Source organism: Crocuta crocuta, unplaced genomic scaffold, assembly GCF_008692635.1.
Source record: "Crocuta crocuta isolate KB4526 unplaced genomic scaffold, BGI_CrCroc_1.0 scaffold30, whole genome shotgun sequence".
In the NCBI taxonomy this organism is placed as follows: domain Eukaryota; kingdom Metazoa; phylum Chordata; class Mammalia; order Carnivora; family Hyaenidae; genus Crocuta; species Crocuta crocuta.
Window position 1 is genome coordinate 6,301,842 of NW_027528345.1, and position 25,288 is coordinate 6,327,129.

At 40.1% G+C, this 25,288-nt stretch overlaps 1 protein-coding gene across 2 annotated transcripts in view; it reads left to right on the forward strand.

Annotated features, from left to right (window-relative positions):
• The window catches only part of ANO6 (anoctamin 6), a 198,616-nt gene that overhangs the window by 160,483 nt on the left and 12,845 nt on the right, over positions 1–25,288 (forward strand). For both annotated transcript variants that reach the window (XM_077753242.1, XM_077753243.1), the window contains 6 exons: positions 4,928–5,153; positions 6,191–6,360; positions 6,570–6,667; positions 13,061–13,191; positions 20,202–20,407; positions 24,483–24,685. In XM_077753242.1, coding sequence (XP_077609368.1) covers positions 4,928–5,153; positions 6,191–6,360; positions 6,570–6,667; positions 13,061–13,191; positions 20,202–20,407; positions 24,483–24,685 — 1,034 coding nt within the window. The remainder of the gene's footprint in view (positions 1–4,927; positions 5,154–6,190; positions 6,361–6,569; positions 6,668–13,060; positions 13,192–20,201; positions 20,408–24,482; positions 24,686–25,288) is intronic.

Sequence of the window (25,288 nt, forward strand, 5' to 3'; positions counted from 1 at the left end):
GTAATATGATAATTAGTAGTATATTGAGAATTTTATTGGCTCAAAAAATAGCCAAATTAGAAAATAGGACATGAAGCCCAGATACGGGACTCGTATCATCAACAGTTTAATACATGAGAAGGGAGGCCTTATAAATCAGTGGGATAAGTAAAGATTATTTAAGAAATGGTGGTGGAACGCTTGTTAGCTATTTGGGAAAGAAATAAGATTGAAACCATACTATTAACATATATTGTAATTCCAGAAACATTCAAAAGATAACACCATAAACTAGAAATAAATATTGATGAATATGTAATCTCTAGATATAAAAAGACTTTCTACACATAACAGCAACAGAAGAAGTTTTAGAGGAAAATAGTTAAAGATTTTCACACATCAGGGTGCCTGGGTGGCTCAGTCAGTTAAGTGTCCGACTTCGGCTCAGGTCATGATCTCATGGTCCATGAGTTCGAGCCCTCTGTTGGGCTCTGTGCCGACAGCTCAGAGCTTGGAGCCTGCTTTGGAGGCTGTGTCTCCCGCTGTCTCTGTCCCTCCCCCACTTGCACTCACAATAATAAATAATAATAAATATAAACTTATTTAAAAATAAATAATAAATGTTAAAAAAAAGTCTTTAAAGATTTCCCCATATCAAAAGCATTCTAACCCTAAAACAACAGAAGAAATTTTTGTTAATCAATAGGGCAAAGGGTTAATACGTTCAATACATAAAACGTCCATATCACTTGTAAGATAATACTAAAGATCTCCAGAACTAAGGAGGCAGAGGACACGAATACCCTTTCACAAAATAAAAAATACCCTGGCAACTGCCAAGCCTCAATCCTAATTAAATCAGTGCACATTAAAATGAGATACAGTGTTTGACCTATCAGGTGATAAGGCTCAGTGTGTGTGAGGAGGAAGTGCAGTGATCAGCTACTCTCATACTTGAGCTATGGGAATTTTAAGCTGCTCTGGCCGCCTTAGCAGTTTGGCAGTAAGTATCAAGAGTCAAAAATATTTATGTGCTTTAATCCACTAATTCAGCTTTTAAAAACTTTTAATAAGGGACTCTTTCAAATGGTAAGTAAAAGCCAGTAAAGATTAGTCACATAAAAGTTTATTACAAATATATATATACATTTATATTATTTATATACATTATTATAAGTAAAACCTTGGATTGTGAGTAACTTGTTCTGTGAGTGTTCCACAAGATGAGCAAGCATTTCTAATAAATTTTAACTTGATAAACGAGCGATGTCTTGGAGTACAAGTAGAACATGACACCAAACATCACATGATCACAACTGAGCTAGCAGTTCTTGAAATTTGCTTTGATATAAAAGTACTGTGAATTACAAGCATGTTTCTGGAACAAACTATGCTCACAGACCAAGGTTTTACTTTATATATAAATAAAATCTCAGCCAAAATATTCTACTTCCAGCCCTTCATACAGTAGAATATAGTGCTACCCTAAGAAAGTATGTCCATGAAAATATTTGATGACATGTGAAAATGTTATGGTTATGATTGGCATAAGGAGAATACATAAAATAATTTTGGATATGTAAACAATGCATAGTTCTGAAGGAATTATGCCTATATGTACTTAATAGATACATTTTTCCAGGTTTCTTTTTTCCTTTATTTAAAAAAAATTTTTTTAATGTTTGTTTATTTTTAAGATAGACACGTGTGGGAAGGGCAGAGAGAGGGAAAGAGAGAATCCCAAACAGGTTCCCCACTGTCAGCACAGAGCCCAGTGTGGGGATCGAACTCACAAAACTATGAGATCATGACCTGGGCAAAGATCAGAGTCCAGTGCTTAACCACCTGAGCCACTCAGGTTCCCCTTGTAGTTAGGAGTCCTTCAATTATAGGTGACAGAAAATCAGTCTCCAATTGGTATAAACAACAATGATGACAACAAAATGAACCTGTAAATGGTTCCTTTAACTACAAATCTCAGGTCTGAGGAGTGGCTTCCATTAAGGATAGAGACTGCAGCCCAGATGACATCAAAGACTGTGTGTTTTGTTCTGTCATCATTCTATGTTCAGTGGTCTCCTGGCTTGGTGGGTGTAGGCACTACCTTAGAGTCTCAAAATGGCTGCAGGATTTCAGATCTGACATCACATTCAAGCCAAGGGAGGTCTCTGTTAGCTCTAGTTGTCCTTTATTGACCAGCTTTCTCCCATGGACACTAAAAGATCTCTCCTCACGTCTCATTGACTCTCATTAAGATATTAATCCTTGAATCAGTTACTGAGTGCAATAAGATAAGATACCTATTTGTCTCAAACCAATCAGGATCTACCTGTAAACCCTGGGGGAAGTGGGGGTCAATCTAGCCCAAACCATAGGACTGAAAATGGGGAAGAGGTTATTCTCCTAACACACCATCTGGGTCTGCTTATAAGACTGGGAACAGATCCAGGGCCGCATACATAACCAGTGTCCACCGTAGAGTAATTTCAAATATTCTCTAATAAGCACATATTGAAATTATAATCAGGAAAGATTCATAAGGAACTTGAGAATAAAAATCTTCCTACTATGAAGAAATACTGAACCTATCAAGTGCCCTGAAGAAGTATGAAAACATATCAAGTTTATAAAAGCTCTGAAAAGAATTAGAATTCATTTCATAAACTATGTAGGAGGCAGTGCCAAATACAGGTTAGTGTGACTCCAGAGTCTTAGAGGAATTCCGTTCTTCCGCTTGTTAGTTGCTTAATTTGGGTCAAAGTCTTAATCTCTGTGGCTCTTTTTCTCTCTAAAAGAGACAATACTACCTACCTCACAGGACTGTTGAGGATTTAAAAAATATGTGCTGAGTTGAATAGTAAGTATTTAAAAACAATCTCAGCTATTATAATTACTTAATAATTTAAAAAACAATTATGGCAATATTTTAATTTTTTAAGTTTTTTTTTTTTTTGAGAGAGAGAGAGTGTGTGCACAGGGGAGAGGCAGAGAGAGAAGAGAATCCTAAGCAAGCACTGCACTGTCAGCACAGAGCCCCATACGAGGCTTGAACCCACAAACTATAACATCATGACCGAAGCCAAAGTCAGGAGTCAGACGCTTAACTGACTGAACTACTCAGGAACCCCTACGAAGATAATTTTTAAAAATTATATGAGGGACACCTGGGTGGCTCAGTCAGTTAAGCGTCCGACTTCGGCTCAGGTCATGATCTCACAGTTCATGGGTTTGAGCCCTGCATCAGGTTCTGTGTGGGCAGCTCAGACCCTGGAGCCTGTTTCAGAATCTGTCTCCTTCTCTCTCTGCCCCTCCCCCACTCATGCTCTGTCTCTTTTCAAAAATAAACAAAAACTATTAAAAATACTTGTTAATTATGTATGATTTAGGGGCCCCTGAGTGGTATAGTTGGTTGAGTGGCCAGTGTTAATTTCAGCTCAGGTCATGATCCCAGGGTCAGGGATGAAGCCCCATGTCGAGCCCTCTTTCTCAAAACATAAAATAGAATAGAATAGAATAGAATAGATTCACTTTGAATGGCTTGCATTTGTTGTGTTCTGAGAGGAAGACTGGATATACCTTTTCTAATACATTTTTCTCAGCGTTGGAGCATTTTCACGTATACTCACACACAAACATGTGAAAGAAAGGAGATAATGAGCAAGATTAGAGGGAGAAATATAATTCCTTTTATACAAACTGATGGCTTTAAAAGTGGAAAAAAAACCAAAACATCGTGTTAACACTTCAGTCCCCATAACCACAGCTCACATGTATATAGTACTTTTCATTTGCCCGTGCTTCATGTTCTAAGTGTTTTTACCTGGAGTAATTAATTCATTAAATCCTCACAACAATCCTATGTTAGTTCCCATTGGGATCCTCCATTACGTGGGCAAAGAAATTGAAGCCCCAAAGGATTTGCACAGGGTCCCACAGCTAGAGGCAGAGCTGGGATTCAAATGCAGGAACCTGGATCCAGGACCTTGCCTGTAATCACTGCTTTTACTGCTCCTCACAGGTGAAACCCAGCCTCCCCCTGTTTCTGTAAACAACATGACAGGATTTGCTAGGCCCTGAAATTCACATTCTTTGTAGCTTTTCTCCATGGTAGCAGTCATCACAAGCAGTCAGACACATCGAGTACCTGCTTTGGAGTAAGTCCAAGAAAGTAGATGTAGGGAAAACAGTTTAAAAATGGGACCATTAGGGGTTCCTGGGTGGCTCAGTCAGTTGAGCGTCTGATTTTGGCTTGGGTTATGGTCTCACGGATCATGAGTTCGAGCCCCACATTGGGCTCTGTGCTGACAGCTCAGAGCCTGGAGCCTGTTTCAGATTCTGTGTCTCCCTCTCTCTCTGACCCTCCCCTGCCCACGCTGTCTCTCAGAAATAAATAAAAACCAAAAAAAAGGGACTTTTAATGTGCATTACTTAGTGGCCAGAAAACCTGCCTAGGAGGAAGTGACCTCCTACAACCACATTCAAGCTATGCTTCAGACCCTCTCACTGACATTGGTCTATGCAGTTAAAATCAACAGATCAGTGAAATGAATCTTGTGCAAAGGCAGGTATGAATACCTGCCAGTTTAAGATCTTAAGATCCAAGGGGGAAAGTGCGTGAAGCTTTCATCCGCAGACACCTGCGGCCATTCCATTTCCAAGCTTCCTCAGGGCACCTCTTCAGGCTCCCCAGTCCTGTTCAGAATCTCACCTCCTACAGGTGACTAAGACAACTAGCACTGTTGACCCTTGGACCAGTGATCTGTTCCCTGCTGGAAAGAAACCTATCCCCTTCATAGATTATAACTGGGCAAAAACTTGAATTCATCTAAAGAATATCACTTTAGAATATCCCATCACCCATCACTTGTCTATTTGAGCACAGGGTTAATTTTTAAGTGTAAAAAGACTATTAGTGAATCTCCTGTTGCTGTGTTTATTGTGCTTCTAGATCCTATTGATCATCGCCTCAGTTATTGGGATCATTGTCTACAGGCTCTCAGTGTTCATTGTATTTTCTGCAAAACTTCCCAAGAACCTTAATGGGACAGATCCCATCCAGAAGTACCTGACTCCACAGACAGCCACATCTATCACCGCTTCCCTCATCAGCTTTATCATCATCATGATTTTGAACACCATATATGAAAAAGTAGCAATCATGATTACTAATTTTGGTAAGGTCCTATTATAGCTTAGGTCATTTCTAAGACCTTTTTAGACCCTGGTGAAAAATAGAGACTGTCTCTTTTAGGCATTTCAATTTCCGTATGTTACAAATTTTAGAGAATTTCAAGTGTAAACATATTTTGTCTGACCTGTGTGGGAAATGAATTATCTACAGCTTTGCATTAGTAAAAGGGACAAAGCAAAGACAATCATTATAATGTCCAAGCTCTGTGTAAACAGATCAGTGCTGAATAATATTTTCAATTACATTAGATCACGTACCCTATTGTTGAAAGTAAATAGTCTCTTTATTGCAAATAAGTGGAATAGGGTCATGGTTCCAGTGGCAAATATGCTCCTTTTTTGCTGAGAGGACAAGTAATCACACTGTTGCGTGGCTCCCCCCATGCTCTTCATATTAATATAGCTCTGTTCTCATCAGCTCCGGCTTTTGTAATAAATGTTTCTCTCTCTCTCTGGCTTTTATCCCAGGCAGCTGCTTAGTGGCCAGAGTTAAGCACTCCCCACATGTTGCATATGCCTGGGTCATTCTCCAAATGGTCTGCTCAGTGGTCATCGTCTGAAAATGATCAGACTGATTTCAACTCTCAAGTAGGAGGATGACCTGTTTCCTCTTCCCCAAATGCTTGTAACAAGCTCCCCCTTGTTTTGTTTGTTTCAACAGCCCTGCCTGATTGCCATTCAGGAAGACCATAGCATTTAGCAGGCTGTGCAAAAATAATTTTTTGTCCACTTAGACCTGAGAGAGGACAGCCTTGCCCATTTGAAAACATTGGGCTTGTAAATGTTAAGGAACCCTTGAATATTTTTGCCATGTGGGATTTTGCATTCTTGGGGTGGGGGTGGATTCTTGTAACAATGTGTAAACTTAAACACAGCAGCTAAATTAAGGAATTCAAAACAGCTTAAATGAAAACAGTGTGAATTGTATTTTTCTTTAACATGTTAACTCATGTATCAGTGTCTTTGATTACGGTCTCAAAGCTGTTCACAATTTTAAAGTCTTGCCTTTATTTAACTACAGAACTCCCAAGGACCCAGACTGATTATGAGAACAGCCTGACCATGAAGATGTTCTTATTCCAGTTTGTCAACTACTATTCTTCATGTTTCTACATCGCATTCTTTAAGGGCAAATTCGTAGGTTATCCCGGAGACCCAGTCTATTGGCTGGGAAAATACAGAAATGAAGAGGTATGAGTATAGAATTGTATTCTCTTGACAGTTTATAAGCTCCTTCGTGTCTTCTCCCAATTGCCCCATGAAGAGTTTCTTCACTGTGTATTCTTCAGAGCCTTTTTGCCTCAGCAGAATCTATATCAGAAAAAAAGAAAATTGATGCCTCTCAATTTCATGTTAGACCCATCTAAAATTTCAGTGAGATTTTCTTTTTAATATTCCAGTGTGACCCAGGTGGCTGTCTTCTTGAACTGACGACACAGCTGACAATAATCATGGGTGGAAAAGCGATCTGGAATAACATACAAGAGGTGTTACTTCCGTGAGTATTAAGTTGTGTAACCTGGGGGTGTGACCAGGGTGGACCAGTGCACCCATCCAAATCATTTGCCTGTGTGTTCACACAACCGCATGCCTACCTCGCACATGGAGTGAACTCTATTTAAAGTCTCTAGACCAACAGTGTGAATGTATCCAGTGTTTAATAGTTACATTTTTAAAAACGTACCTCTTTCTGTTTAACTTAAAGCGCCATCTGCTACACTTTATGCCTGTTAGCCTGTTATTGATAACTGACTGATCTTAGTCATTGGAGAGATGGCCTTTGTTGGAGCTGTTAACTATTTGCCTCGCCTCGCCCAACTTGCTCCCCCGTTTATAGCATGGTTTAAAAATCATCAGTTGTGATCCTAGGGTGTGCCAGCCGCTATATTAAGCACTTTATAGATCTTTCTCACTTAATCTTTCAAACAGTCCTTATTTTTATCTCCCTTATGCAAATGAAGATTCTTTGGTTTAAAGAGGTTAAATGATTTATCCACATTTGCCTTATCCATAAGAGGCTACTGTGGGATTCAAATCCAAGATCCCAGTACTCCAAATCCATGTGCTTTCCAGAAGAGCAGTTCTCTTGTGGTCCTCAGGCACCAGGATTACATAATGTTTTAAGAGATAATCATCTAGAATAATAAGCACAAATGTTTTGACTTAACTATTCTTTCCCTAAGAAATGAGAACAACAGATGTTAGCTAAGGTCATACTGTCCTTTTCAGTTTTCACTGAAGCCCTATCCAGTATCAAAGTAAATAGTCCAGGGCCATCTCAATTTCTGCGCATTTTCGGGGGGCTTATTCATCTTTTATTGCCGCTGAACAGATTGCCACCAACTTAATGGTAATAGGAGGACAATGAAAAAAAAACCCACAAAATAACACAAATTTAATATCTCACAGTTCTAGAAGTCATGAGTCTGACAGGGGTTTCAGTGGGCAAAAGTCAAGGTGTGACCAAGGATGTGTTCTTTCACAAGCCTCTAGGTTGAATCTGTTTCTTTTGCCTTTTCCGGCTTCTTAGGTGTTGTCCACACTCCTTGGCTTATGGTTCTTTTCTCATCCCAAAGCCAGAAGTGTTGCATGTCTCTGACTCTTCTGTGATCCCGTCCCCCTCCCTCTCTCTTCCGCTTTTAGTGACCCTGGTGATTACACTGGGTCCACCTGGATGATCCAGGAAACTATCTAAAAATTCATTTGCAACTTTAATTCCTCTTTGCCATGTGACTTAACATACTCCTATGTTCTGGGGAGTGGGACACAGACATCTGGGGGTGGGGATCCATTCTTCTGTCTATTACAGTGAACCTTTTCAAGATCATTTCTGGCTCTGGCTTCCTGTGCGCACAAAACTTTAGATCTCCTTTCCCTGTGTTGCCTTCTACATCTATTCTTTTTGCTCATGCCATCCCAAATGCAGTGTGGTCCCTCTCCTCAGTGTCTGAAACTGCTCACACAAGCAGTCTTTACTGATGTTTGGGGCATGGAGGCAGAAACTCAACTTTAATTTTGAAATAAAAATCCTCCATGTTTTAAAAGTCTTTCTTTCTCCTATATAACTGGATTGTGTGTGTGTGTGTGTGTGTGTGTGAGAGAGAGAGAGAGAGAGAGAGAATGAAAGAGCCTGAGAGCAGAGGAGGGACAGAGAGAGAATCCCAAGCAGGCTCCACGCTGAGCATGGACCTGACTCGGGGCTCGGTCCCATAACCGTGATGAGATCATGACCAGAGCTGAAATCAAGAGCCAGACGCTCTACCATCCGAGCCACCCGGGCGCCCCAGGCTTTGTAGGCCTCAGGTCCTGTGCCTGTCTTTCCCCGGCCATAGACAACTTCCCTCTCTTTCTTTCTCTTCCCTCCCCTAACTTCCCCCCTCTGTTCCCCAGTACCGAGTTCCTGTTCATTCTCTTCACGTAACAGTTAGCCCCCTTTTTTTCTTTTCTTTCTGTTTTTATAGAACAGAAACCTTTGGGTTTCAGTGTCTCCTTCCAGATTTCTTCACCAGGCTCATCCTCCACTTTCACTGTAAACTGTCAGGGTCTGTTCTAAACAGACACCCTCCATTCTCCTCCACTTCTCTCCTCTCCTCCCTCCCCCATCATAAAAAAAAGGGATTCTGGTCTTAGCTGTAAAAATTAATATTTTGGAGCCTTACAGTTCAGTAAACAACCTTACCTTCACTGAGTTCATATTCAGATTTTTCCAAATGAGTAAAAGTAGGTCATGTACAAATACTGGGCTTATGTATGAGAATAAATATATCAAATAAAGGAAAGGCTTAATTCCGATTATTAAAAAGCATTTTTCTGAAGGAAGTAGGCTAATTATTTAACACTAAATTTTGATGACTAATTGGTTGTCTATAAGCTATTTTCTGATTTCAAAAAAGTAGTGGTGGGGGTACCTGGGTGGCTCAGTCGGTTTAGCGTCCGACTTCGGCTCAGGTCATGGTCTCACGGTTCATGGGTTCAAGCTGCGCGTCGGGCTCTGTGCTAACAGCTAGTTCAGAGCCTGGAGCCTGCCTCAGATTCTGTGTCTCCCTCTCTCTTTCCCCTATTCATGTTGTCTCTCTCTCTCAGCCAGGGACAGAAGTATCTAGCATTGTATTTTTAAAAAGCTCTCTAAGTGGTTCTCCTGTGCAGTCAAGATTGAGATCTCTGAATGAGAATCATAACCCACTAGAAAACCCAAAAGACTAAGAATAGTGATGGATGGGAGACAGCCCAAGATTTCCTACTACAGATGAGTGGTTCAACTCAGAAAGACTGAACAAGAGGCTCAGAGCCTGGAGCTTAGAAAAGAAAGCCCGTCAGAAAGACTTTTTTTTATTTATTTCTGAGAGAGAGAGAGGCAGTGTGAGCAGGGGAAGTTCAGAGAGAGAGGGAGACACAGAATCCGAAGCAGGTTCCAGACTCCGAGCTAGCTGTCAGCACAGAGCCCGACGCGGGGCCCGATCCCACAAACCGTGAAATCATGACCTGAGCTGAAGTCGGACGCTTAACCGACTGAGCCACCCAGGCGCCCCAGAAAAGTCTTTCTAATATGACCTGTTACGGGTCGGGGCAGGCAGTACCACGCGAGAGGGAAGTGCCAGCCACACCAGTCATGGAGGTGGTTGCCAAGGCAAAAGTTCCATCCTTAGTCCAAACTGTAATGGATTTGGAGCCCCTAGAGTAAAAGACCTGCTTCTCCGGGGCATGGAGAGGGTTCAGTCCAAAGCCTGAGGCTAGACGTGTGAGATACAGCTAAAAAACAAACAAAGACAGTAGAAACCAGGAATTTTGTTGGGTGATGGATGTGTAGTCATTGATGCCACCTCCCTCACAAGGGCCCTGTCGTGTAAAACTGCAGGTTCCCGGGCCATGCCTTAGACTTCATTGATAACAGAGCTTTAGGTTGGGAGACAGGAAATAGCACCAGCAACAAGCATTCCGGGTCATTCCAAGTGCCAACGTGAGATTCCCCAATCCAAGCATTGCATCCCCTAGCCAAGCTCCTAAGTTGGGCTGTATTTACAGTCGGCCTGGCCTTAGCCAGTTAGCCTGTATTGGCCAGTACAAAATCCTGTGAAGGCGGTTTTGGTGTGTTAGGAAATGTGCTAAATATTTTACCTGTTCTGAAGTATTTAACCCTGTCAGAAACCCTGGGCAATATAGGTTTTATCATCCCACTGAAGTTAAATAGTAAGCAATAAAGTGTAGATTCACATTCAGGGATGTCTGAGACCATGTCCGCTTCACTTTCCACAGCCGCCTGCTGTGTCTCTCATGTCATAGAAGAGAAAGAAATGGGGAAAGATTGTGAAGCCAGGGGCACGTTCTGTTGGAGAGAAATCTCCCCTTGGTAAACCTGGGTGAGTGGTCAGTGAAGCTGACACACACTAGCCAGCAGTGGGAAACCTAGCATGATGAGCTGTTTGTAATGTGTATCTCTGTCCGGGGGCGGGGTACACACTCAGGTGCATATGCAACGCACACACTTGTCTTTACAGTAGCGTGAGGCCTTCTCATTACTCGAATTTGCAGTCTGTACCAGTGTATTGTTTAATCAGCCAAAGCTTAGCCCAGATGTTTGTATTTGAAGTTGTTTGCTGCTGTTGTGCCTCTTCTGGTGAACTCCATGAGTACACCACAAGCCAGCTGTTGCTTTAGGGGGCAATGGTTCTTCAGGCTACAGGTGCATACCTCATTTCACTACCAGACTTCGATTTCTTTTTAGGAAAAAAAAGCCATAAAAGGGGGTGAAACATTTATTTGGAGGCTTTGAGAAAGAAAATAACCTAAGAGACCAGGAGACAGCTCTGTGGGGCCGGTGTCTGATAGACCAGAGCACTGGGCTGTGTTTTCAACCAGCTATGCACTGTGACTTTGAGGAGGCATTTCGCTTCTCTGGGCCTTGATTTGTTCAGCTTAAAATAGGGTCTTGGACCTGTTCTAAAATGAAAATATATGCCTTTTCTCTCAGAGCCCTTCAATGGTTCCCTGGTTCCCCTAGAGTAAAAAATCCCCAAATCCTCACAATGGTCTCTGAGGCTCCCCACTTCTTAAAACTTCCAGCCTGGTTTTCTGCTCGGCCTGGACCACACCAGGCTCCATGCTGTCTGTCAGATGTAGGACGCCTGCTCCTGCCTCTAGGGCTCTGTAGTTGCTGTTCCCTCTGCCTACTTCATATTTGTATTCAAACGTCACTCTTGGTGAGCCCTTCCCTGCCACTGCACCACACCACTCCCCTCCCACAAATGCCAACACTCCATTCCTTAACTCTGCTTCATTCTTCTCCAGAACACTCTTACCAGCTCCCATACCATGCCTGTCTTCATTTTATTTTCTCTGGTAACTTCATTCTGGACAGACCATTGTGGATAATATCAGGGAAATAAGGGGAAAAATAAAGTTAATCAAATGAGACAAAGTATTTTTAATTAGTTTTTTTTTTTAATTTAATTTACATCCAAGTTAGTTAGCATATAGTACAACAATGATTTCAGGAGTAGATTCCTTAATGTCCCTTACCCATTTAGCCCCCCCCCCCCGCACAACCCCTCCAATAACCCTCTGTTTGTTCTCCATATTTAAGAGTCTCTTATGTTTTTGTCCTCCTCCCTGTTTGTGTATTATTATTGCTTTCCTTATGTTTATCTCTTTTGTATCTTAAAAGTCCTCATATGAGTGAGGTCATATGCTATTTGTATTTCTCTGACTAATTTTGCTTAGCATAATACCCTCTAGTTCCATCCACATAGTTGCAAATGGCAAGATTTCATTCTTTTTGATTGCTGAATAATACTCTTGTATATTTATATATACCACATCTTCTTTATCCATTTATCCATCAAGGGACGTTTGGGCTCTTTCCATACTTTGGCTGTTGTTGATAGTGCTGCTGTAAACATTGGGGTGCATGTGCCCCTTCAAAACAGCACACCTATATCCCTTGGATAAATACCTAGTAGTGCAATTGCTGGGTCATAGGGTAGTTCTATTTTTAATTTTTTGAGGAAATTTCATGTTTTCCAGAGTGGCTACACCAGTTGAATTCCCACCAGCAGTGCAAAAGAGATCCTCTTTCTCCGCATCCTCGCCAACATCTGTTGTTGTCTGAGTTGTTAATGTTAGTCATTCAGACAGGTGTGAGGTGGTATCTCATTGTGGGTTTGATTTGTATTTCCCTCACAATGAATGATGTTGAGCATTTTTTTCACGTGTCGGTTGGCCATCTGGATGTCTTCTCTGGAGAAGTGTCTATTCATGTCTTTTCCCTATTTCTTCACTGGATTATTTGTTTTTTGGGTGTTGAGTTTGATAAGTTCTTTATAGATTTTGGATACTAACCCTTTATCTGATGTGTCATTTGCAAATATCTTCTCCCATTCCGTCGGTTGCCTTTGAGCTTTTCTGATTGTATCCTTAGCTGTGCAGAAGCTTTTTATTTTGATGAGGTCCCAATAGTTCATTTTTGCTTTTGTTTCCCGAGAGAAAGTATTTTTAAAAACCAGCTGTCCATAGGGCACCCAGGTGGCTCAGTCAGTTGAGCATCCAACTTCAGTTCAGGTCATGATCTCACGGCTCCAGAGTTCAAGCCCCACATTGGGCTCTGCTGTCAGTTCAGAGCCTGCTTCAGATCCTCTGTCTCCCTCTCTCTCTCAAAAATAAAAACGTTAAAAAAAAAAATTACCTGTCCACATGAAAAGGAGCTGGGAGAAAAAATAATAGCAGTTACAATCTTAAACTTTGGTACATAATACGAGTTAAGGAGGGTAAGAAGGCAGGAATAAAAAAATTTAGCATGAAATCAATAAATTAATTTCTTGGGAAGATTACGTGTTTAGCTTGAGATATCTGCAAAATAATGATGATATTCTCACTGATAGTTTGATCTTTTTGGCAGCTGGGTCATGAACCTAATCGGACGATGTCGCACAGTTTCCAGAGCAGAAAAGAGAGCCCCGCGATGGGAACAAGACTACCACCTGCAGCCCATGGGCAAACTGGGATTGTTTTATGAATATCTTGAAATGAGTAAGTCTTCAGTGAAGTTTTAGTTGATATAAATTAGATTGGGGCATGTTTGGGATCCCACATAATCACCTGGCATATCGAAATGAAGAGAAGCATGTTTTTCTCCACTAGATCCAGTTACACAATCAGGCTTTCAAATAAGGTGACTCTGTGTATCGTTGTCAATATTTATGTTGTACAAAGCTCAAGATTTATTAGGAAGCAGTGAACTGGAATATTCATTGAGGTACATCATTCCCATCCTCAGAGCACTCTTAACTGTGTTGTCTGAGAATGAACACAGAACTATTATTATTAGAGGTGATTCAGCTTGGGCTGCTGTTGGCCGATACACTTCTGAATGAGTCACTTAAGCAAGCCTGGACAGAGAGCCTGTAGGGGCATGCTGTTTTGCTGCCGGTGGGACCACAGGGCTTCCCTCTGACACCTCCGACCTGCTGTGCCAGTGTCTATTTCTTCTGGCCCAGGGTTTCTGCCTGGTTCTTTGAGTGACCTCATGGATAATCACTGGCTTGAATTCAGAACCATTTTGCTGGTTTGGAATTAAGCACAGGTCCCCTCCTTCTTGAATGCTTTGTCCATTGGTGCAGTATTTGCTTGGGCTCTGTTTCTCTTCATTTGGACTTGACTCTGAGCTCTTGGGTACCTTTAAATGGGCACAGCTCAAAACAGGTATCCAGAGGAAACACCACCTTTTCTATCATGTATGACATGCTTATATATAATAGAAGGCTAACAATCCTTGGGTTTTGTATCTGTGCCTTTTCAGCTGTTACACTGAACTCTTATTAATCTTTTTTCAGCTTAGGGGCTTAGGAAAGGAGGCACAACATTTTGGTTGACAGCCCTTGCATTTATGCAGAGGGGTTTGTGTTTGCAAAGATTCCACTTTGCAGTTCCTGTTTACAAGTCTGCAGACAGAGGATGATTTTTATTAAATCACATTCTATATATAAAATAGTTGCTTTTAAAAATATACACGAAACATGGAAACACATCTGCTTCCTCCAGTGAATGAAGAGTTCATCTTATACGCACTTCAGTCAACATACTTTGCAGCCTGAAGTTTGATTTAAATTTCATTTTTGCTTTTGTTAGGTTTTGGGACCAGGTTCGTTTAAGGGTGTAACTTCAGTACATAATGTAGAAGCTATATTTTTTTATTTATTCTGTTCATTTTCAAAAGGACTGTAAGACAATTACCTCTGGTTCCAAAATGAGTCATCTTTGTAAATATTTCTTATGGAGCTATTATCAGCATTAGTACCAACAACATTCTGAGGCAGAATGTCATTTGTTATTTTAACACCAAAGACATATCTTGAAAAGAAAGAGTTATTTTTCTGTAGTTGACTAGTCAAATAAAGAGCATTGTGAGAAAGTTATAGGGAAAGGCTGTGCTTTGGGGAGAAGTTGGTATGACTTGTAGAGTTTCATAGTCTCATTAAAATAGTTACCTACAAAATAATTTGACCTCATCCCATCCTACAAGAAAGGATGGAATAATGACTATTAAAGAGAGATTTTTTCAATATTTTAAATTATTTTCCTATTATCTAAATAATAACTAATGAATTAGAAAGATTAATATCTGAGAGCAGTCTGTTGTTCCATATTCATTACCAGAGTGAAACTATTTTTTGTTATTTTACTTTGTGAGAGAGAGAATTTCCAAGTGCCTTTTGAATTATTTTTGTTCCTCTAAAATAAATATAGAGTGCCTTTGGTGATGGTCTCATTAGTTTCCTCCTGCTTTTCCCCATATTCATTAATGACACCACTGTCTACCTTTTTAATTATGCCTCCTCACCACTGAATGGAAATCTCTTCTGGCAAATGAGCCTGGAGGCTTGTATACAGCCACCAGTGCTGTTTCCCCTCTCCCCAGTGGAGGGGACTAGATCTCCTTTCTGCCTGAAACACCTTTCTCTTCCCTACTTGAAGAATTCCTGCCAAGCCTCAGTAGTAACCCTCAACTTTCCACACAGATTTGCTGCTCTTTTCTTTAGGCATTAATAGCTCCTGATTCCTGCTTTGATGGCATCTGATTGTGGGCATGCCTCCCCTGGCTAACTGACCCTGTTCAAGGTAGCTACCAAGCCCTTTGCATCTTTCTGTCCTCAGCTGGAGCACCACTGTCTGGGCCTAGCACTCATAAAGTGACCTGAGCTTAGAGTTCCAACACACGTATACAACTGCTAGTTGAGTTTACATTAATAGTGCCCCCACCATCCTGATGAAGTCCTATATGGCATATGTTTTTTGGGTTTTATTTTTGAGGGAAATTTCTCTTTTATTTAGTGAATTCCCCACCATCCTTTGAGATTATTAAAGTAACCCTGGTGTCTTAACCAAAATTGCTTCCCTGGGTGTCTGGTCTCAACTTCTGAGAATTCAGACACAGAACATAGAGAAATAGTCTGTCACTCTAAAATCTGGCTTAGGGGCACCTGGGTAGCTTAGTCGGTTAAGCGTCTGACTTCATCTCAGGTCATGATCTCACAGTTCGTGGGTTCGAGCCCCATGTCTAGCTCTGTGCTGACAGCTCAGAGCTTGGAGCCTGCTTTGGTTTCTGCATCTCCCTCTCTCTCTACCCTTCCCCTGCTTACTCTTTGTCTCTCAAAAATAAATAAGTGTTAAAAAAAATAAAATCTGGCTTAAAAGCCATAAGATACCATTTTGTACTTAGAGCACAAAATAGACTCCAGTCTCTTGAGAACTTGGTGAAGCCTTCCCAGGGGACAGGTGACATAAATGGAATGCAGAAAAATGATGGGGTGGGCCCTGTTTGTCTCTGGCCCTGCCTCTTGTATACTTGTTAACTTGACCTCACCATCCTCCATCTCCAAGTTTATTTTTAAAGATCTGTTAAAGCAATGACCTTCATATTTTACTTTCTCCACTTACTTACTATAATTAATACTAACTCTTTTTCAGCATCTCCTTGTGCCCACCCCTTTTCCTCTCTCTCCAGTGCTGACGCCACCTACGCACCCCCTATACGCTCTAGGACTCAGGCCTGTCTTCCTCCACTCCCTCACCTCTACTGTTTCTGCCCACCACCTGCATTGTATTTCCTCATTTCTGAAGTCCTCCCTACGTCTTTACTCATCCAGTCATTTATTCATTCGATAAACATTTATGGAGCACCTGCTATGCCAAACACTGCATCAGTTGCTGGGATACCAAGACCAGTAAGACTTGGTGCCTACCCTTACAGAGCCAAGTGAGGGGTGGTGATTATTTGGTGGATTGTTAAGAAGGTAAATGCCAATGAGATTTTCTAGAGCACATGATATTTGAACTGGATTTTGAAGAGTGAGTGGAAGTTGTCTGTCTGAAGTATGGTAAAGGGAATGGACATTTCATGTAGAGAGGGGACACATTTAAAAGTATAAGGGCATGAAACCGCTTGGCCAGTTCAAAATAGAGCGAGAACAAAGGGTTCATAGCTGGGAATGTCAGATAAGCAAGGACTATATCATAATGGGTCTCGTGTGCTCAGCCAGGGAACTAGAACTTAATCCTTAATGAACTTATCCTTACCCATGGGAATATTTGTAAACAAGAGAACTGTATGTTTATGTTGCAAAAGATCAGATCATTTTGACAGAATGGAAGATATTTTGGTAGGAGAAGGATATTTTGGTAGGCTACACCAGGTAACCCACACAGCTGGCTAATCCCCACACCTAAATAGAGGCATTGGGTGTAGGCAGAGAGATCAGGGAAAAGATTAGATAAGTGTTAAAGAGATGACTGGTATGGCAGGTGAGGAATAGAATTGTTGAGGTAATTTCCAGGAGATTGAATCTGCAGGTAGAATATGAGGAGAGAAGCTGGTTTCAAGGAAACTGTTCAGTGTTGGATATTTTGAGTATGAGGGGTCTACGGGATGCATCCACAGAATGTCCATTAGAAAGTTGGATTCTCTAGGAGCTCAGAGGAGCTGCGGGTGAGGCCCTGGGGGTGATTCAGGCATGCCTGACACAGAATTGATGATGAAGCTCTGAGTAAAGGGGGGCATTTAAAGGGTAAATGGGGAAAGAAATCCACAAAGAGAAGGAAGAAAACCAGAACAGTTGGATGGAATGTAGCAGAAAGTTACATCAGTATAGAAAGCTTAGAAGGTGATAATGTTGTTTAAGAGGAATTTGAACACTGACTAAAAGGAAGCATGATGCAACATAAGCAGGTAGGGTGGGGAAGCAAGAGTTGAACCCACTCTTAATTGTTGGGACAGTGGGAAAATGTAGAAGGAGCACTATAGGTATGTTTAAAAGAAATTGTGTGCACACGTGTACACACACACACACACACACACCCCTTGGCTTTTTAAAAGTATTTAAACAAAAGTCACGGGGAAAGCATTCCACTGAGAGGGAGGTGTTTGGCCATATCAAAAGCTGCCCAGTAACCAAAAATAAGGACTGTAAATGTACACCGGCTTTGGAATCTGCAGCTACCACAAAGTGAGCGTACTGAGGCTGTGGCAGGATGTAGGGCTTTAAGGAGGGAATGGGTGGTGGAGAAGTAGTTGAGGTACTTCTTCAAGAAACTTGAAGTGAAGAAGTAAGCATAGAGAGTCTTAGAGCAATAATGGGTCATGGAAAAAGTTTACATAAGGATTATTTTTGTTTTTACATTGGATGTTTATTGCCTTGCAGAATCGGTAGGTCTTTTTTGTTCTTCATTTCAAAGTTTAGAAAGTTCTTCTCGCTCGAATATCAAAACAGATAATACCATGTTGGTTTCTCTGGTGCATTATTTTTGAATGAATGTATCTCTAATTTATTGTGGTGTTGAAAGTGAGGACTCTGTACCAGTTTTTCCAGTGATGTAGCTGATTGCTCCAAAACTTGAATCCACTGATTTGGGGCACCTGGGTGGCTCAGTCGGTTGAGTGTCCGACTTCAGCTTGGGTTATGATCTTGCAGTTTGTGGGTTTGAGCCCCACGTCAGGCTCTGTGCTGACAGCTCAGAGCCTGGAGCATGCTTCGGATTCTGTGTCTCCATCTCTCTCTGCCCCCTCCCCTGCTTGCGCTCTGTCTCTCCAAAATAAATAAATGTTAAAAAAAATTTTTTTTTTAAAGAATCCACTGATTTGAAGCATCACTTTGCATTATATAGTAAAATCCCATGAATACTTGCATCGATTCTGTTTAATTCATAGTATTAATGTACTAGCTTTAAACTGTTTCAATTGCCAGCACATAATAATATATATTATTAGTATCTTTCAGAGCTGGTCCCATTTTATCCTCTTCCAGAATGTCTCTTACTGTCAGTTGAAATATTCCTCTTCATTATTTTACTTATGTACTTGTGTATATTTCTTGAAAAATTTCAGCATCACCTTTCAGCTTTTTAAAAAAATCCATTTGGGATTATTAACTAAATTTGCATTGGAATTCTAAATTATATTTTGGAGAAAAAAAATTGATGTAAGTCCCCCATCTTGAGTCTGCCCAATTAAGAGTATATTACATCCTACCATTCATTCATCATTATTTGTTTTCATTTTTAAGGCCATTATCATTATTAACATTTCTCACTAACTTATTCCTAAATAGTCTGTACTTTTGTTGTCATTATAAATGACATCTTTTCTGTTTTGGATTTTTAACTGGGTTTATTGCTAGCATAGTCCTAATTTCTGGCTTCTCATAAATAATGAAATCAGGCAACATTGGACCCTCATTCCAACATGGCGACTGTGTGCAGTCCCTTTCATTAGGCTGTGCACTTGCCAGTTTACCACAGTGGACTGCACCCACTGCAGACATTTCTATTACTTGCCTGGCCCCTGTAGGCAGATGAGTTTATTTAGGGGTAGGTGATGCATAGACGCAGTCAGTAGCATAACACCAAGCATTGGTGTCAACATCTATGACATCACCAACTCTGGTCCTTGCCTATCTGTCTTCCCTGAAGATGATGGCTCCTGCCTGGCCTGTGAACCTACCAGATTTTTCCAGCCCTCTCTGTTCTTCTGCAGCACACCCTGACTTCTCAGACCAGAAGAACATACCAGCTCCTTCTACCTACATACCCCTCCACAGTCTTGCCCTTCCTGGCCAGACTGGTCCCTGTCCTTGTTCTGAGCAGTAGCCATAAAGGGGCTCTAAATCTCCCTGGCATTCACAGCCTGAGTTCCGTATCTGTACCAGTTTACTTGAAAGATTTCTTTTAGATCTCTGGCCTTACTTCTAACCTTTACCTCCCTGTGGTACAGCTTGCTCCAAATCTCTGCCATCCAATCTATAGCAATGCCACCTAAATTACGAGAAAAGAACTTCTAAATCATCACTTGGATGTTTACTTAATGTGACCACATAGGTGGCAACAACTTCAAGATAAACATTCTTAAAATGTTTTTTAAACATTAAACTAAATTAAATTAAAAATAAACATTAAAATCTTAAAAAATTATCTTAATAAGGCAAAAGATAATCCTTCATCACATACATTTCTGTGATTTGTAATATTATAAATTCTCTGAAGGCATGGCCCTTGCATTTGCAGACTGAGGAGAGATTGCTCATTCACCAGTTTCCAGCATATTTCCTCTAACATTCTCTACGCATAGCCTTCCCAAAAGTACATTTCTTATTTCTTTTGAACTTGTTAAAGGATGCTTCCACAATATTCCTTTTCTTTTTTTAACCTGAAATCATGAATCATCTTCCAACATTGTATTATTTCAACAGAGAATGAGTAATACACTGAGAGTTCCAGCTTTAATACCAGCAAATAACTTTAGTTGATTAAAGATTTTAAGCATATTATTCCTATTAAGTGTTTACATGTGTTAGAAACTGGGTATAATTAGTCTTCTTTCCAGAAATTCCATATTTGTCTTTTGTTGAACATTGTTATTACCATGGATGTCTTTTCTTGTTGGGATTTAGTTTGGTGTTTGCCTTTTTCTTTCTTTGTAAGAGTAAAGGAAAATATGTTGTCCTTCCATCCCCCCACCACTCCATGATGTATGTCCATTCCATTGACAGTTATTCAGTTTGGGTTCGTCACCTTATTTGTGGCCTCTTTTCCACTGGCCCCCTTGTTGGCTCTGGTGAACAATATATTGGAAATAAGAGTGGACGCATGGAAAATGACTACCCAGTATAGACGCATGGTTCCAGAAAAAGCCCAAGACATCGGAGCATGGCAGCCCATCATGCAAGGAATAGCGATTCTGGCTGTGGTGACCAATGTGAGTAAACCTAAGGCTTCACAGGGTAAAGACCTTGAAAAGTCCAAAAACGCACTAGTGTTACTACCTAAAGAGTCAAATGTTTGATATTTTTTCTAAATGGGAGGGAGAGGCCAATACTATCATCTGTATAAAAACAGTTATTATAACTGTAATTGTTATTATTTTTTAATGTTTTTAATTGTTTATAACTGTTATTAATGATTTACAAAGTCAGGACCTCTTACAGAGGCAGTTGCTAAGAGTGACCATGATACTATCATTGCTCATTTGCTAACCTTTTTATTTAACAGAAACATAGTAATAACCGTAAGTACCAAGTCTCTTAATCCTCACATGACTATAAAAGGAGCTATATATAGTAGTGCTGTTGTAACAGAGATAGACTATCTGTCCACTTACTGAGGACCCACAAATAAGAACAGTCCTTCTACCATATTTTACTATATATTCCAAACTTAAAATATCAGCATAAAATATTGACTCTTTGATGATGAAGTACGTAAGCACTTTATGTGTTCCAATCAGGTCTCCTAGGGCTCTTCAAGGAGGGGGGCTTTAGGGCGAGTCCCATCTCTCCTCCCCACCCCCATCCCTTGGCCTTTGCCGGCCACCCTCTGGTCATTAGCTAAACAGCTTCATACCCTGCGTGTGTCCCGGCTCTGAGGGAACAGAACATCCTGTATAGATTTTGGACCAATCTGAACCATCTCTCTTACCCCCTTCCCCCCACCCTTTTAAAACACAAGCCAGCAGGGAGCTCTCAGGGAGAACCATTTCCATCCCAGCCCAGCAGGGGAATGAGCACTTTCCTTAGAAATACCCTTACAACTAGGGCTATTTTCCTCCCTTATTTCACTGCCCATTTTACTTCTGGGTCACGGACAGTCCCCAAAAGATGATAATCCCAGTTTTCATTTCTTAGTCAAGCCACACTTGCCCTGAGTCCCCAGCCTTTTTGCACGAGCACCTGTAGAAACAGAACAGAACTCCGTGCCTGTGGATCAGGCTCCTGGATAAGGGAAAGCGTTCAACATTGCAGACACAGGCCAGACCCACAGGTCCACCTGTCAGTACTGTAGCTTCCCAGCTGCATGACCTTGGGTCAGGCCTTAACCCTTCAGAGCTTCATTGTATCATTTGTAAATTAAATAATTCCCTATCACATATTTTATGAGTATTATATACCATAAAGGATGACCAAAGACTTTAGTGAGTGAATGCATGGAATGAACAGAGCCTGGTCCTCATGGAATGTTAGCTGCCACTGTTTTATCATCTTCATTATCCATCATCAGTAATAGTTACTCTGTGTAGACTTCAACAGGTGTCTAAACTAAAGGCACAAGAATTTTACAATTCTTGTGGTTACAGTTTTACACAATAAAGCAAGTTATTTGGAACCCAGCTATCACCACCCCCCAAGAACCCTCAATTTATCTGAATTGTATGCTATCCCTACTTTTTGGATAAAGTTGCAAATTGCACCCCCCCCAAAAAAAAAACAAAAACTGATAGGTTGTATCATTTTCCATTCAGCCAAGTAGCCCACACCTTCAACATCCACTGTGTTATGAAATGAAGACTAGGGTTCAGAAATAGAACAGTGAGGCCTTTCAAGTTCTACAATCATATAAGAATGAATCTGTCATATTCAATATGCTGTACAACACTAAGCAAGGCAGTAACGTGGAATTGTATGCTTTAAGGAAAATTTTAGCAACAAGGTTTGAAACTAAAAGGGTTTTTGTTTGACCTTCAGCTAGCCAGAAAATTCAAATGACTCTCACTGCCCATTCCTCAGCCCTCTGGATTGATTCTGTCAGGAAGGCACCTTTTCCTAGTCTCCCAGCATGGCTCCCCTCCATTAGCACAGATGGGGTGCTGCCTGCATTTCTAGGTCTGCTCTGTGTGTATATGCGTGTGTATACACACACAGACACATGGGGGCTTGCTAATTGGTGCTACTAGTTCCTATCCAGTAGTTATTTTTTCTCATAACTTGGGCATTGTTTTATCATACTGTAGGAAAACTGCTCTTTAGATCATTGATTGAACAATGGACAGTCGTTTTTTTCCATATTATTAGGATTTGTTATAGCTTCTAAGATGTAGGTTCTGTGTATGTGTATATATATATATATATGTATACATACACACACACACACACATATATGCCTGCAAGAATGAAACATGTAAATTATCCCCTTATATTCCTATTATGTGCCTCTACAATGTACTGGGCACTGAAGGGCTAACTTCCCATAATAAGGGAACTTTTAACTTTAGGAAGAAGAGAATAGCCACCAGGAATGAGACCAGACATCAAGCAAGACTTTTACTATAAAATCATTCATTTTAAAGCTGCTAGTTCCCAGCAAAGAATCTGAATTGACATGGTTGTATCAGGCCACAGTATCTGCTGTTGAAGACCAATTTTAATTTAGTTTGATATAAATGGAAAATTGTGTTCAGAACAGCATAGGAAATGAAGCACACTGCATTTATTTGTACTCTTGCAGCATGTCTCAAAGCAGCTCAATTCAGGAGGAAAAAGTATCTTGTCAGAAGACAAGAGAATTATCTTCCTTGTTGGAATTTTTGCAGCTTCCTGGAGCACATCTGCAGGTGATTCTGTGAAAAGCTATAGTTAAATGATAACAGGAAATTTTAAACTATTCAAATCTGGAACAGTAAAATATTCTTGCCTACCCCCTTCTCCCCACCAGCAGACAGACACACACACACACACACACACACACACGGAAATGAGAAAGCTGGTCTACTAGTGGGGGTCATTTTGCAATAGAAAAGACCCTTAGTTGTTTTTCTTGCTCTGCCCAAGATCTTGTTTGTTGGCTTGTGGTTTCTCTGCATCTAAACCACATGTTCAGATGAATAGTATTAAAAATCATGTTGTGCCAAAATCCTGTCTTTCTACCTCAATAAATGCCTGAATCATTTAGCTTTGTTTATTCACATAGAATTTGGATTAAAGTATATGCCTTACTTTCTCCTTCCTTCAAACCAATTTTACACATTGGAGAGTTTAAAGCCCAAATTAAAGAATTCTAGAGAAAATTCATGTAACTCATAATAGCTTTGCATTGTAATGGAGGTCTGCCTGACACAGGACCAGGTTTAAAATTGACCTATATCTATTCCTTTAATCTGGGAATATAACTAAACTTTGATAATGTTCATAATTTTGTCCAGTTACCCTTTTCGAAGTTTAGAAGCTTAGATACTAGATCTTATAAAATAGGCATACATTTGACACTATGAATGGAACAACTCCAGTATACTTTCTTGCTTCCTACATTTTAAAATTAATAAAAAATTCTTGCTTTCTAATGAAGCAACATACATAAGTATATACTGAGAGTTTAAAATCTGACTATGGGTTGACTTGTATAAATAAGTATGAAATTGAAGACCATTATTAGATCAAGGAAAACATTTTATGTAATTTCTGTTCTGTTTTTAAGAGTCAAGTGATTTAAAAGATCAGTTTTACATCAATTATAAATTCTACAAAGGAATTGTGTGAGGCCAAATTAATTATAATATTGACCCTAGTATTACTTCTACAAAAAGGTCTTCTAAATCATAAAAGAGAGCTTAAAATTATATATAGTAGAGTTCAAAGCTTGATTGGATTGTATAATTTTCTAATTTGTGAAAATCTAATTTATATATAATATATATATAATAATAATAATATATATAACAAGCAACTCGAGTTATCCAGGATACAGTGGTCTACAGTTACTCTTGCTGTACTTGAGAAACATAATAGGCAACTTGTAGGCTTTTGCTTTCCAACTGCAGGTGCACTTCTGGACAGCCGTTATTTGAACTGAAGACCAAGAGGAAGTAACTATTTTTTAAAGCAGTTGTTTAAAGACTTTAGGACATTCACTATCTATGCCCTCTGAGAGGAAGGATTAAAGTTTCTGAATCTTTCAGTTTAAAAAAAAATCAACTGATGAGACTATAATTCTGGAACATTTATTAACCCATAGCTATAAAGACTCGAAATTAATGCCTCCTTATTATTTTCCTCCCAATATAGGCCATGATCATCGCTTTCACATCAGACATGATCCCACGCCTGGTGTATTACTGGTCCTTCTCCGTCCCCCCTTATGGGGACCACACCCACTACACCATGGAGGGATACATCAACAACACTCTCTCCTACTTCAACATCGCGGACTTCAAAAACAGAAGCAATGGAAATCCATATTCTGGCCTTGAAAAATATACCACATGCAGGCAAGTTCTACTGACATGTTTAAAAATGCACTTCAGCTTTTAAAGGACTTTTATTGTAATAGAGTTCTAGATAAAATTGCTGGAGACATTTTTTTTTCCCTAGCTTTCTTTTCAGCCAAACTTAAAGGAAAGGATGTAAAAGTTAATACAGACAAGGGTCAGACCTTTCAATTCAAACCATAAAACGTGATATAAAGATGAGGGTTTCAAATGATTACAGGGAGACTGATCCAAGAAAGAAGTCTTGTTTGTATCTTAGAAATGAAGAAATGCAAGGAGGTCCAAAAAAACAAGATCATTCCGTTGGTATGACGAATCTGTTATCCAAGCACAACCTGATGTATTGACAATGTGATGACAAACTAGCACTCTCACTTAAAGAAATACAAAGATGAGAAATGTAAATACCTCAGCCTAGCCCAGAAGTATTCTCTGAAAGTACTCCAAAGCTCTCTGCAATGTTTGTAATGGCCAGTAAGGTCAACTGCAGTCAGTAGACATCAAGTAAATCACTTGATAGTATGTTCACTATAGGTCCTGGAGTCTGTTTTTTAAAATTCCCTTTTTAAAAATTTTTCTAAAGTTTATTTTTGAGAGACGGTG